The sequence below is a fragment of the Toxotes jaculatrix genome, chromosome 8 (genome assembly GCF_017976425.1).
Source record: "Toxotes jaculatrix isolate fToxJac2 chromosome 8, fToxJac2.pri, whole genome shotgun sequence".
Taxonomy (NCBI): Eukaryota; Metazoa; Chordata; class Actinopteri; family Toxotidae; genus Toxotes; species Toxotes jaculatrix.
In genome coordinates, this window is record NC_054401.1 from 21,037,238 (window position 1) to 21,050,926 (window position 13,689).

The following is a 13,689-nucleotide window of genomic DNA, read 5'->3' on the forward strand; positions in this document are numbered from 1 at the left end:
GCCAAATTTTATGATGATCTTCTCATAGGTTTAATTTCACTTCATATTAAACAAGTACTCGTACAATATATCCACTATGTGATAAAACATAGTGGACATAAGTCCAGTTGTGTTATACTGTGTACCTTTTTATTTTAAAAGACACAAACCAACTCAAATCTTAGCCATTTACTTGTGTGACTCATTATTAATTACCTGACAGAATTTTGTTTTGTGACTGGTGAACGCTGACTGCATAATGAAGAGGGTTGGGCCAAATGATGCTCACACGCTGTCGCAGTCCAACCATTTCCTGACCTTGAAATTTGCTTTGCCTCTCTGTGTATTTTGGTGCAGTACGCATGGTGCACAGGTGGGAGGTTTATTCAGATGGACTTGTTAGTGTTGCTGTGCAACATCACCCCACTGGCACATCAGTGATTTTATCAATAAGAGAAAACAAAATGGCTTTGTAGCTTTGTTTGCCCAGAATATTGATGGCCACTGTTACTGTTAAAGGAGAATTTCAGGTTCCTGTGTATTATGCAAAAACTGAAATGAAAATCAGGGCATATAATTTCATATGAGTAGTTGTAATTGCTTCCTTTATACTGAGCAAAAGAGATTCAACAGGGGTTCCCATTTCTTGGTGGAGGATTTTCCATGTACTGTAGGCCAAAAAAGTACAGCAGTCATCCATGCAGTTATTACACCTGTGTAGTCTTGTCACCTAGCTGTTTTGTCCTAATACTCTCAGGTATAAGTATATAACATATAATATACTTTAAAACGAAACCCTGAACGAAAAAGTTCAAGGTTGATTTGATGTGGAACAGAAAATATTGACCACAGTCAAAAACAGAAAAAGTCCCAAGGCCCAGACAAGGTCAGGGATTGATGCAAAGTCCGTTCCTGGAAATAGGTCAATTCTGCCACTGGATGTAGAAATTTGATATCATGAAACAAACAAAAATACAAAACAAAAATAGAGAAATTCCCTTTCCCATTCCCAGAATTTCTCAAGGAGTGAAGCAAGCCCATTCCTGAAAGCAGGTAGAAGGCCGTCGTGCTCGCTTGTATTTACATTCAGCAGAGCTCTGCCACATTTACTGAGGTAAGAACCTGAGCACAACTTATTTCATTTGCTTATTAGCCATGACTGTCTTACCAAAACACTGAGTTTTGGTTTCTTCATGAACAGATACAACAGCTGGAGGAGGCAATGCGCAACAACAATCCAGTTGCTGAACATCAAGAGACATCAGTGGACTCATGGATGGTATGTTGAGTTAACTGAATGAATGAAACCAGTTAACATGACATCATTCAGATGGAACTGGACATTTCAAAGCCCACAAAGTTCCCTGATGCTGTGTTCACGCAAGCAGAGAGCATAAGCAGAGTGAGTGATGATGTTGGAGATGAACACCTTCTCATGTCTCTGCTCTTTCACACAGGTGCCATATAACAGACAGAAACGTGCCTTTAAGTGTCGCTTTTGCTGCGGCTGCTGTAGGCCTGGTGTCTGTGGACTGTGCTGCAAATTCTGAGGAGGATTCCTGCTCCAACAACCATTAAACATTCATTCAAGCAGTTTTATCCTTTAAATGGTTCTGATGGTTGTAAAATTGTGCTGATGTTCCTGGATTTAGTCATGCTGTAGTTAATGTCTGCTCAGTGATGTGACTGTATCATCCACATGTTATCCTAAATATCTGATACTGCAGTGAATTATCACAATAAACTTTAATGTCTCTATGATACTGACTGCAAAATTATTTTCATTATGAACATAAATCAGTCCTTTTCACAGAAAACATTTTGACAATTAGGAAAAACATGTAAATAATTAGTGACTGCTGAATTCTTTTCAGCTGCTTCAATTGTGGTGTTTCAAATGACAAACTGACAATTCATCTGTTAACAACTATGCAGAAACAGCCTGGGATTTTATTTATTTATTTATTTATTTATTTATTTATTTTTGTTAAAAGTAACCAGAAGAGAGCAAACTTTTGCTTTAGGCATCAAAGCTTTACCCCTTCACCTAAGATGCATCAACATATTTACACAGGATTTTGATTATTAAAGCTGCCATATCACTGTTTTTAAATCATGTGAAAAACTTGTTTGTCACAAAGACAGGACCGAGGCAAACAGGAACACAAGGGAAGATAGGACCAAAACGCAAAAGAGCCCCAAGACAAGCATTTGAGTAAACTAAAAGTCTTTTAATAAAACCAAAATCACTGGAAAAGTCCAGGGCCAGGGAACAAAACGTAAACAACTAAACTAAAAATCATCCACACAGGAGAAAAAGACTCAGGAACAAAACTAAATGAAAATACAAAAGTCCTTACTTGAAAACAAAAGGAAGGTAAGTCCACAAGAGGGAAAACACAAGGCACAGGAACATGAACGAAAATGGAGACTTGACAAGGCAGAGGAGGCAAGGCAGAAGCACACACAGGAATCAACACAGGGAACCAACACAAGTAAACACATGAGCAGACTCAGGTACAGACACAGACAAACTGAAAAGGACACAGGGAAAGAACGAGACTTATATAGACAAGGCAATGGGGAACAGGTGACACCAATTAGGGCGGGGCAGACAATCACAAAAGGCAGGAAACTAGACAAAGACAGGAAGTAGACTAGATACACAAGGGCTTTGACTTCAAAATAAAACAGGACCTACTAACAAAACTTAACAAACTAAACAAGAGTCAAAAAAGGTCCAAATGTCCACAAAAGAGTTCAAAACAAAACAAAATGGTTCAGAAAGCAGCCCCCTTAGGGACTGGTCATGACATTATTGTTGTATTATTTTTCATTCAGCTCCTGAAACCATGGTGAGGTCTTTCAATGTGACATCAGAGCTCACCTGAGAGCATGGAGTTCAGCTTTCTGTGTCTCTGTGTTGTTCAGGCTGCTGTTGACAGGGTTTTCAGAAAAAAATGAGGCCCGACATAGACACACAAATCAGTTGGACAAGCTGTGGCCAATTGACTTTATGAATAATGTTCACAACCAGTCAGCAATGCTTAATACAGTTGGACGTTGAAGGTTTCCAAATCATACTTGAGTACCCCTCATACACCCCATAGTCTTTCAGTCTTTATAGAAAACACATGAACCTGGCAGCTCTGCATAAATTTTAACAGAAACATTATGTGGAATCAAAATGACAAGATCAATGAAGATTGGTAAAAATATTGGACAATTCAGCAGCACCTCAACATTGGTGGAGACAGGTCCTTTGTGTCCATACCCAGAGCTATACTGAAAATTCAAACGGCCCCTGGTTTGATCAGCACCAGCAGCCCACAGTTTAGCATTTTCTACCTTCATTTGTCTTTTTTATCATTTTGTGTCCACAATTATTCATTTATTTATTGATTAATAACCTGAAGTTTTCTCAGATGAACAGGTCCATTGATTTGAAAAAGGAAAAGTGATGAGGAAGAAAAATTCCAGTGGAATCTAAAGTGTATTCTGAGCTCTTTAGGCAGTTTAAGTATAATAATCATTGTCCTAAGCTTTTGTGTGACACTGTTTAAAGAGATCCAGTGGATATGATTTAGCTTCATAGCTGCTAACAAGTGTCAGGACATACATAACTCGTTTTTAGTCAAACAATGCATGAAGCAAAAACATTAATAAAATCAGTTGTCACTGTCATTTTGTTTATGTGTGTTTGTCAATATGCTTCATAAAGATTGACAATAAACATTAAGCATAAGCATGTTGTAGGACAGAGTTGTACTTCTAGGCAACTCAGGAAAAGAGAAGAAGAGCATGTGGATTCAAAGTTGTTGACAAAAACTGTGGCAAACAAACAAAACTTGAGAATTTCCCATTTGTCAGGAATTTCCCATTCCCAGGATTACATACTGTAGAGATGCTGGGAAGAGGGAGTGTTCCTGAAAGCAGGTAGAGTAAGTGCTGCCAGTGATGACGCAACAATGGCCCCAAGTGAGTATAAATACCAGCACATTTTGCACATTCATCCATCAGACAGGTAGAAGTCAAAGGCGGTGAGAAGAGCCACCAAGACATCTGAAGACATCTTAACAAGCAACCCACTTCTACTCTCTGAAGATGAAGACGTTCAGTGTTGCAGTTGCAGTGGCCGTCGTGCTCGCTTGTATTTACATTCAGCAGAGCTCTGCCACATTTACTGAGGTAAGAACCTGAGCACAACTTATTTCATTTGCTTATTAGCCATGACTGTCTTACCAAAACACTGAGTTTTGGTTTCTTCATGAACAGATACAACAGCTGGAGGAGGCAATGAGCAACAACAATCCAGTTGCTGAACATCAAGAGACATCAGTGGACTCATGGATGGTATGTTGAGTTAACTGAATGAATGAAACCAATTAACATGACATCATTCAGATGGAAGTGGACGTTTCAATCCCCACAAAGTTCCCTGATGCTGTGTTCACACAAGCAGAGAGAATAAGCAGAGTGAGTGATGATGTTGGAGATGAACACCTTCTCATGTCTCTGCTCTTTCACACAGGTGCCATATAACAGACAGAAACGTGCCTTTAAGTGTCGCTTTTGCTGTGGCTGCTGCAGGCCTGGTGTCTGTGGACTGTGCTGCAAATTCTGAGGAGGATTCCTGCTCCAACAACCATTAAACATTCATTCAAGCAGTTTTATCCTTTGAATGGTTCTGATGGTTGTAAAATTGTGCCGATGTTCCTGAATTTGGTCATGCTGTAGTTAGTGTGCTCAGTGATGTGACTGTATCATCCACATGTTAGCCTAAATATCAGATACTGCAGTGAATTATCACAATAAACTTTAATGTCTCTACGATACTGACTGCAAAATTATTTTCATTATGAACATAAATCAGCCCTTTTCACAGAAAACATTTTGACAATTAGGAAAAACATGTAAATAATTAGTGACTGCTGAATTCTTTTCAGCTGCTTCAATTGTGGTGTTTCAAGTGACAAACTGACAATTCATCTGTTAACACAACTATGCAGAAACAACCTGGGATTTCTTTTTTTGCTAAAAGTAGAAGAGAGCAAACTTTTGCTTTAGGCATCAAAGCTTTACACTCTCACCTAAGATACATCAACATATTTACACAGGGTTTTGATTATTAAAGCTGCCATATCACTGTTTTTAAATCATGTGAAAAACTTGTTTGTCACGAAGACACGACCGAGGCAAACAGGAACACAAGGGAAGATAGGACCAAAATGCAAAAGAGCCCCAAGACAAGCATTTGAGTAAACTTAGTCTTTTAATAAAACCAAAATCGCTGGAAAAGTCCAGGGCCAGGGAACAAAACGTAAACAACTAAACTAAAAATCATCCACACAGAAGAAAAAGACTCAGGAACAAAACTAAATGAAAATACAAAAGTCCTTACTTGAAAACAAAAGGAAGGTAAGTCCACAAGAGGGAAAACACAAGGCACAGGAACATGAACGAATATGGAGACTTGACAAGGCAGAGGAGGCAAGGCAGAAGCACACACAGGAATCAACACAGGGAACCAACACAAGTAAAGACAAGGGCACACTCAGGTACAGTCACAAACTTGGGTACAGACACAGATGAACTGAAAAGGACATAGGGAAAGAACAAGACTTATATACACAAGGCAATGGGGAACAGGTGACACCAATTAGGGTGGGGCAGACAATCACAAAAGGTGGGAAACTAGACAAAGACAGGAAGTAGACTAGATACACAAGGGCTTTGACTTCAAAATAAAACAGCATCTACCAACAAAACTTAAACAAGAGTCCAAAAAGCTCCAAATGTCCACAAAAGAGTTCAAAACAAAACAAAATGGTTCAGAAGGCAGCTCCCTTAGGGACTGGTCATGACGTATTATTTTTCATTCAGCTCCTGAAACCATGGTGAGGTCTTTCAATGTGACATTAGAGCTCACCTGAGAGCATGCAGTTCACCTTTCTGGGTCTCTGTGTTGTTCAGGCTGCTGTTGACAGGGTTTTCAGAATAAAACGAGGCCTGACATAGACAAACAAATCAGTTGGACAAGCTGTGGCCAATTGACTTTATGAACAATGTTCACAACCAGTCAGCAATGCTTAATACAGTTGGACGTTGAGGGTTTCCAAATCATACTTGAGTACCCCGCATACCCCTCATAGTCTTTCACTCTTTATAGAAAACACATGAACCTGGCAGTTTTGCATAAATCTTAAGAAACATTATATGGAATCAAAATGACAAGATCAATTAAGATTGGTAAAAATATTGGACAATTCAGCAGCACCTCAACATTTGTGGAGACAGGTCCTTTGTTTCCATATGTGGCGAGGGGCACTCAGGGGAGGATTGAAATCACCGACAACGCCACCTGGGGACTTGCACCCCAGGAAATTCCTAGCATAAACTTCTTAGTAAATGTACAAGACACAGGTATGTTACTGAGGCAGAGACGTGAGTTAAAAGATTTATAAATGTATTTAATAATCACAAAAAAAAAACAAAGACTGGAACTGATGAGAACTGCTGGAAAAAAAAAGAAGGAAAGGTGAAAAGAATACCAGCAACTGAATGAAATAGTTAAAATGTATTTTATTACATTTTATATACTAAAAAAAGGAGGAAGGCCTCAACAATCAAGTTAAAAGAACAATATATTTAAGATTTTAAAATTCAAGTTAAAAACACTAGGCAGAGGCCACATGCAGAGAGGCAGACTACACAAAGGAGTGCCAGGAGTGCTACCTCTACTCACCCTTGGTGTAGCAAGTCAAACTCACGGCAACCTCACAGCAAATGGTGCAGTCTACAGTGTCCCTGTGTATTAACGCACATGCAATTCAGTGAAGGGCCCTCACCACAGGTGCCTATAGCCTCTCCACAGTAGCACTCCACCTAGAAAGAAAAGAATCTCAAAACAAAATTAAGCCACAAGCAAATGAACAATGATGGTCAAGCAAATATAACCCAATAAACAATAATCAGCCAAGCAAAAATACAAAATAACCCAGTTGGCCAGGAGCAAATTCAAACAAAAGAAACCAATAAGAAAATAACTAAAGAAATGAAGCCTAAACTCAAGGCAAAAGTCAAAAACAAAAGGTCATACTAAATCTGCCAGCCAAAACTAAATGTTAAAGATAAATCTAAAGTAGACAAAGGTTAAACTAAGGTCCAACAAAGGCAAACTAAGGGCAAACTAAGGGGCAAACAAAGGGGCAACTAAAGACAACTAAGGGGCAACCGAAGGGGCAACTAAAGACGACAAATGAAGGGGCAAAACAGCAATAGTGCAGGTGAACCACAGGATGATAAAAACTATTATCAAACCACTCACAAGCAATGCAGCACCTGGACAGCCACAGCAGGAACAGAGCAGGAGGCAAAGAGAGAGACAAAAGATCACAGGTGTCTTATATAACTTGTTCCTGATTAGGAGGAGTTAGGAGGGACTGGCTCAAGGCTGCACTCAGCAGCTCCACCTAGAGTAGGGGAGGATTCCCCACCACACATAACCAGAGCTATACTGAAAATTCAAATGGCCCCTGGTTTGATCAGCACCAGCAGCCCACAGTTTAGCATTTTCTACCTTCATTTGTCTTTTTTATCATTTTGTGTCCACAATTATTCATTTATTTATTTATGTATTAATAACCTGAAGTTTTCTCAGATGAACAGGTCCATTGATTTGAAAATGGAAAAGTGATGAGGAAGAAAAATTCCAGTGGAATCTAAAGTGTATTCTGAGCTCTTTAGGCAGTTTAAGTATAATAATCATTGTCCTAAGCTTTTGTGTGACACTGTTTAAAGAGATCCAGTGGATATGATTCACAAGTGTCAGGACATACATAACTCGTTTTTAGTCAATGCATGAAGCAAAAACATTAATAAAATCAGTTGTCACTGTCATTTTGTTTATGTGTGTTTGTCAATATGCTTCATAAAGATTGACAGTAAACATTAAGCATAAGCATGTTGTAGGACAGAGTTGTACTTCTAGGCAACTCAGGAAAAGAGAAGAAGAGCATGTGGATTCAAAGTTGTTGACAAAAACTGTGGCAAACAAACAAAACTTGAGAATTTCCCATTTGTCAGGAATTTCCCATTCCCAGGATTACATACTGTAGAGATGCTGGGAAGAGGGAGTGTTCCTGAAAGCAGGTAGAGTAAGTGCTGCCAGTGATGACGCAACAATGGCCCCAAGTGAGTATAAATACCAGCACATTTTGCACATTCATCCATCAGACAGGAAGAACTCAAAGGCGGTGAGAAGAGCCACCAAGACATCTGAAGACATCTTAACAAGCAACCCACTTCTACTCTCTGAAGATGAAGACGTTCAGTGTTGCAGTTGCAGTGGCCGTCGTGCTCGCCTGTATTTACATTCAGCAGAGCTCTGCCACATTTACTGAGGTAAGAACCTGAGCACAACTTATTTCATTTGCTTATTAGCCATGACTGTCTTACCAAAACACTGAGTTTTGGTTTCTTCATGAACAGATACAACAGCTGGAGGAGGCAATGAGCAACGACAATCCAGTTGCTGAACATCAAGAGACATCAGTGGACTCATGGATGGTATGTTGAGTTAACTGAATGAATGAAACCAGTTAACATGACATCATTCAGATGGAAGTGGACGTTTCAATCCCCACAAAGTTCCCTGATGCTGTGTTCACACAAGCAGAGAGAATAAGCAGAGTGAGTGATGATGTTGGAGATGAACACCTTCTCATGTCTCTGCTCTTTCACACAGGTGCCATATAACAGACAGAAACGTGCCTTTAAGTGTCGCTTTTGCTGTGGCTGCTGCAGGCCTGGTGTCTGTGGACTGTGCTGCAAATTCTGAGGAGGATTCCTGCTCCAACAACCATTAAACATTCATTTAAGCAGTTTTATCCTTTAAATGGTTCTGATGGTTGTAAAATTGTGCTGATGTTCCTGGATTTGGTCATGCTGTAGTTAATGTGTGCTCAGTGATGTGACTGTATCATCCACATGTTATCCTAAATATCTGATACTGCAGTGAATTATCACAATAAACTTTAATGTCTCTATGATACTGACTGCAAAATTATTTTCATTATGAACATAAATCAGCCCTTTTCACAGAAAACACTGACATGTCACAGTAGGAAAACCACATGTGGAAATAAAATGGCTGATGGATGAATTCCATTCAGCTGCTTCAGTGTTAAGGTGCTGGTATCGTTCATTCTGCTTCACTGTCGTGATTCACTGGGACATATCTAAGACATTTTTAAAATAACTCATGTAACTCAGAATGTTCAGGTGATACATCTATAAAGAAAGGTAGTATTTCATGTGTGCTCAGTGATGCGACTGTATTATCCACACATTTTACCAAATATCTGCTAAATGCTACTTTACTATAGTGTGTTTTGAACATTTTTTTTTTTTATCTCACAACCTTCAAAACATTCTCTAAATGTTCTACACTCCAGTTCTTTCAAATATGCACTGGTGAAATAATCTATAGAGAGTTCATGAATCATCAGTGTGGTATGATTCGGTGCGAACAGGAAATGATTCATTTGAGGTTTCCGGAAAAATTAGAAAGTTTAAACCTATGTAATTTTTGTAGAGGAACAGGACACTACCAATGAGGACATGGGTTAAGTCCTAAGCTTTATGGAGAGGTGCCACCATTCATGGTATAACAACCAGGAGCCAAGGATGCATCCTGCATTATATCCTATTTGACTGAAATTACCCCCAGTAGCCTCAGAACCAGCAGTATTAATAACTCAGTACCTTCACATTAATATTCGAAAAGGAAAAGAAAGATGTTGTTTTTGACTCAGAATTGCCCTCTGATGCTCAGGTGACTAAAGTGATGCCACTTGCTTTGCAGATAAGGTCATTTCTTTCCTCTGCAGACTCAGAAAAGCCTTTATCCCTTCTAGACCTGACTATTGCAACGCACTCTGTTCTGGTGTCAGAGGGCGAAACATCCAAAGACTGCAGCTGATACAAAAATGCCGCCAGGCTGTTGACACATACTAAGAGAAATGATTACATTACACCTGTCTTCGCTGCATTTCACTGGCTTCCTGTGAATTTTAGAATTCATTTTTAGATTGCTTGTTTTTACAACACTGGCTGAACTGGTCTCCAGCTGCATTTTGCTAACTAAACACAGTGTTTTTCCTGGCAGCTATAATCTGATCTGTTCATCATGACAAATTATAATGCTCTAATTAAAAAGAAATTGTCTGCAATACATTCAAACAGATGTGGAACTATTCATGTTACTGTTTGTTGGCACAGAGTGATCATTTGAAACCAGCACTCAGGTTGTGAAGGTTATCAGTGAATGAGACAGAGTGACATGAAGTGCGGGATTTTGGTTATTGCACAAGATTTGTGGAAAGACTGAAATTACTGAAAATTCAACAGAGTTAACTGTACTGAGTGTATTTGATAACTTCTACTATTGTTCATTTCTGTATTTATATCCAAATTGTTTTCTTGTTTGTTTGAATAGGCTTTTTGCACTGAGTAATAAAAACAATTTGAGCTGTCATTAAATCTTTGTTACATTCATGTGAAACTGATGTTTTCACAGAATTAGCTGTCATTTCCATTTTGTATGTTTATCATGTTCAGTTCTTTGTTGAGGAAGTACAGATGAAGTTTAAATAATTGGACACACTGTTGGTAGCACAGGAGTGCAGGATACATTTTGCTTTCACACTATGTATTTGAATTTTTGTAAAGAATACCATATTCGACCTGTTGAAAATTATTTAAAACTTTCAGTTTGTACTGTTTAACAGATAATCCCAAACAGAGAACATCCCATTCCCCAGGAATTTCCTACAACCTTTCCCAGAATCACCCAGGAACCTATGCAAATCCATTCCTGGAGGCAAGTAAGTGCTGCCAGTGATGAGGCAACAGTGGCCAAAGTGGTTATAAATACCAGCATGTTTTTCACACTCAGCCATCAGACAGGAGACTTCAAAGGAGCTCACAACAGACACTAAAAGCGGCAATAAACTCCTTCAACTGTCCAAAGATGAAGACATTCAGTGTTGCAGTTGCCGTGGTCATGCTTGCTTTTATTTACATTCAGGAAAGCTCTGCTTTCCCATTCACTGGAGTAAGTCTTTTTACCTAAACTCATTTAGTTTTGTTTGCTTATTAACTGTGAGTGTTTTGTCAGGATTCTGAGGTGTTGTCCATAAATGTGCACAACTTCATCAGCAGGTGCAAGAGCCGGAGGAGACAGTGAGCAATGACAATCCAGATGCAGCAGAGGAGGAGACGTCAGTGGAAACATGGATGGTGTGTTTAGTTGGTCAAATAAATTAAGTCATTTAACATGAGCTAATTCAAGTGTAATGTAAATGGATGTCTTTCCTGGAAAAGTGCTCTGATACTTTCTCATTTCTCTTGTGTTTGACACAGATGCCATATAACATCAGGCAGAGGAATTACACTGGTCCTATTAGATGCCGTTACTGTTGTGGCTGCTGCGTCCTTGATGTCTGCGGTATGTGCTGCAAGTGAGGATTCTTGTACCTGCCTGGGACTCCTGCTACAAGGACTGAAATTTAATTTGCTGTGCTCTCTGTCATAAATTGAAAATCTGATGTCACCGGATTTGGTCATGTTATAGTTACTATGTGACTGCGTCTTCAACACTTTATATTAAACGTCTTTAGATCCTGTGGTGTATTATCATATTTCACTTTAATGTAAATAAAATATCGTACCATCGAGATGAGTGTTGTGGATAAACTCTCAGCTCAGAGCTCGAATTGCTGTTATTGATATACAGTCAACAACTCATAACTAATATCCAAATCCACATTCTGGGATGTTAAGAAAGTTACATCCTCCACTGGCCTCTGACAAACTTCCAGAGCCGGTTTTATTTTCCGAGGGTGGTCTGTTGTCCAAGTGCTAACCAGGCCCAGCTCAGCTCTGCTGTGCTTCGCTCATTATCCAGTACAGTACAGGGAGGTATGGCATCTGGCCATGGTGGTATGCATGCTATTGTGTTACTTTCAGCATGGCTGGATTGTAACTCACAATTATAATGACCACAAAGGTCATCAAATAAATGATCTGGTGTTAATTCAGTGAGGAAATTATTAGGGAACACAGTCTCAGATGGACATAGAGTTATGAATAGTGAAGCAACATACAGAGAGGTCAACATATTGCAAGGGACAAACAGAACAACGGCAAACCTGTGGTTTTAGCCTGTGTGATGTGGCTTTAATTACCCACGTACACACAGAAGTGCAGGCACACTCTGAAACACACACTTTTGCTCGCACTCACACATGCACAGACTACCAGTCTGGAGCCTGGCGGACTCCAGCTCTGATCCCACCCTCATGCAGCCTTGCAGGGGGCTGAACGTGGTGCCAGGCCTGCCTCGCGCCCAGACAGATGCCCGTTGTACGCCCCCATACCAACAGGGCTGCTGCCAAACCACACAAGGAGATAGTAAATGAGAGCAGAGGGTTCTGTTCAGCTTCCTCACACACACACACACACACACACACACACACACACACACACACACACACACACACACACACACACACACACACACACACCATGTGGTTTATTTTATCCGACTCATACCCACATACCTACACACACATTCACGTAACACAACGCAGGCAGGCAGCAATTAGGGGCCTGTTCATCGGTGAACTCCAGTGTACTAGCTCTATAAATCTTCAGGCTAACATTTTTAAAGTGTACAATCTAAAGTGCTTGGGTGGTAAGCTGAGAAATCCACAGGAGATTGCTATCGTTGATCATTTGACTTTGAGACACTCTTGACTGGATGACATTCAAACAGAAGCTAATTAGCACTAAATGCAAAGTAAATGCATGAGGCTGATGGGAATGTCATTAGTTCTGCAGGTATTTGGTCATGAACCAAATTATTGTACATGTTAAAACTCTGACTGGATCAGGAAAAGTCAGAGGACAACCAGAGTTATTACTGCTCATCCTGAGGGGGACATGAATGCATTTACCAAATTTTATGGTAATCAATAGGAGACATTTCACTAAAACCCCAAAATGTCACCTTCACTGTGGTGCTAGAGGGAAAGTAAAACGATCACAAAGTCTGTATGCTTCATCCTCTGGGCACCTTGAATGGCAAACAGCAAACCTTCCATTAGTTGTAGAGATATTCCAGTTTGCAGCAAAGTGGTGGCTGATCAACAGACCAGCAGACCAACATTTTCATCCCTAGAGCCACGCTGCCATCATTGCTATGAATTATGAACTGGACTTTACTTTTAATGTGAAAAATAACAAGATTTAACTGAATGCAGAAAATTAGATCATTTCATGGTACGTCCTATCAAAGCTAGTTAACTCACTCTGTGGTTGGCAAAATAAAAAACATTTTACAAACTCATTTCTCCACAGTGAATGACGTATTGTGAGTAATATGTTTTTAAACAGATATCTAACACTGTGGAGTAAAACTTTGGAATTGCTTTCTATTAATGTTCCTCTTGATTGGATCCAGAGGGCCATATTACATACAATATTGCCCGCAATATCTCATTTGACTGCAATTGTTTCAGACTCTTAACCAACAGATTAGTCATCACTTTCTACAGTTAATCACTTAAACCAGCAACAGCAGAGCGTAGAGTGTGAACCAGAGGCTCCACCGCAGGTCACACTCCACAGCAAAGGCTGGGAGCCATT

At 39.7% G+C, this 13,689-nt stretch overlaps 3 protein-coding genes across 3 annotated transcripts; all 3 read left to right on the forward strand.

The window, feature by feature from the left end:
- The first annotated feature begins 4,015 nt into the window (after nucleotides 1-4,015).
- Nucleotides 4,016-4,709, forward strand: LOC121186020 (hepcidin-like). Its single transcript, XM_041044600.1, has 3 exons — nucleotides 4,016-4,167; nucleotides 4,255-4,332; nucleotides 4,511-4,709. The coding sequence occupies exons 1-3, from the start codon at nucleotides 4,084-4,086 to the stop codon at nucleotides 4,601-4,603; spliced, it is 255 nt and encodes an 84-aa protein (XP_040900534.1). The 5' UTR covers nucleotides 4,016-4,083; the 3' UTR covers nucleotides 4,604-4,709.
- Nucleotides 4,710-8,210: 3,501 nt separating this feature from the next.
- On the forward strand, nucleotides 8,211-9,043 carry LOC121185879 (hepcidin-like). Its single transcript, XM_041044369.1, has 3 exons — nucleotides 8,211-8,382; nucleotides 8,470-8,547; nucleotides 8,726-9,043. The coding sequence occupies exons 1-3, from the start codon at nucleotides 8,299-8,301 to the stop codon at nucleotides 8,816-8,818; spliced, it is 255 nt and encodes an 84-aa protein (XP_040900303.1). The 5' UTR covers nucleotides 8,211-8,298; the 3' UTR covers nucleotides 8,819-9,043.
- A 1,968-nt stretch (nucleotides 9,044-11,011) lies between these two features.
- On the forward strand, nucleotides 11,012-11,742 carry LOC121185877 (hepcidin-like). The gene is made up of 3 exons (XM_041044368.1): nucleotides 11,012-11,095; nucleotides 11,203-11,280; nucleotides 11,404-11,742. The coding sequence occupies exons 1-3, from the start codon at nucleotides 11,012-11,014 to the stop codon at nucleotides 11,503-11,505; spliced, it is 264 nt and encodes an 87-aa protein (XP_040900302.1). The 3' UTR covers nucleotides 11,506-11,742.
- The last annotated feature ends 1,947 nt before the right edge of the window (nucleotides 11,743-13,689 follow it).

What these genes read in the sequence shown, in the direction of transcription:
- LOC121185879 (XM_041044369.1), top strand. Translation starts at nt 8,299, where the DNA reads ATGAAGACGTTCAGTGTTGCAGTTGCAGTGGCCGTCGTGCTCGCCTGT. An exon ending in GCTCTGCCACATTTACTGAG is followed by an intron (nt 8,383 to 8,469) that starts GTAAGAACCTGA and finishes CTTCATGAACAG; the next exon opens with ATACAACAGCTGGAGGAGGC. An exon ending in CATCAGTGGACTCATGGATG is followed by an intron (nt 8,548 to 8,725) that starts GTATGTTGAGTT and finishes TCTTTCACACAG; the next exon opens with GTGCCATATAACAGACAGAA.
- LOC121185877 (XM_041044368.1), top strand. Translation starts at nt 11,012, where the DNA reads ATGAAGACATTCAGTGTTGCAGTTGCCGTGGTCATGCTTGCTTTTATT. An exon ending in CTGCTTTCCCATTCACTGGA is followed by an intron (nt 11,096 to 11,202) that starts GTAAGTCTTTTT and finishes CTTCATCAGCAG; the next exon opens with GTGCAAGAGCCGGAGGAGAC. An exon ending in CGTCAGTGGAAACATGGATG is followed by an intron (nt 11,281 to 11,403) that starts GTGTGTTTAGTT and finishes TGTTTGACACAG; the next exon opens with ATGCCATATAACATCAGGCA.
- LOC121186020 (XM_041044600.1), top strand. Translation starts at nt 4,084, where the DNA reads ATGAAGACGTTCAGTGTTGCAGTTGCAGTGGCCGTCGTGCTCGCTTGT. An exon ending in GCTCTGCCACATTTACTGAG is followed by an intron (nt 4,168 to 4,254) that starts GTAAGAACCTGA and finishes CTTCATGAACAG; the next exon opens with ATACAACAGCTGGAGGAGGC. An exon ending in CATCAGTGGACTCATGGATG is followed by an intron (nt 4,333 to 4,510) that starts GTATGTTGAGTT and finishes TCTTTCACACAG; the next exon opens with GTGCCATATAACAGACAGAA.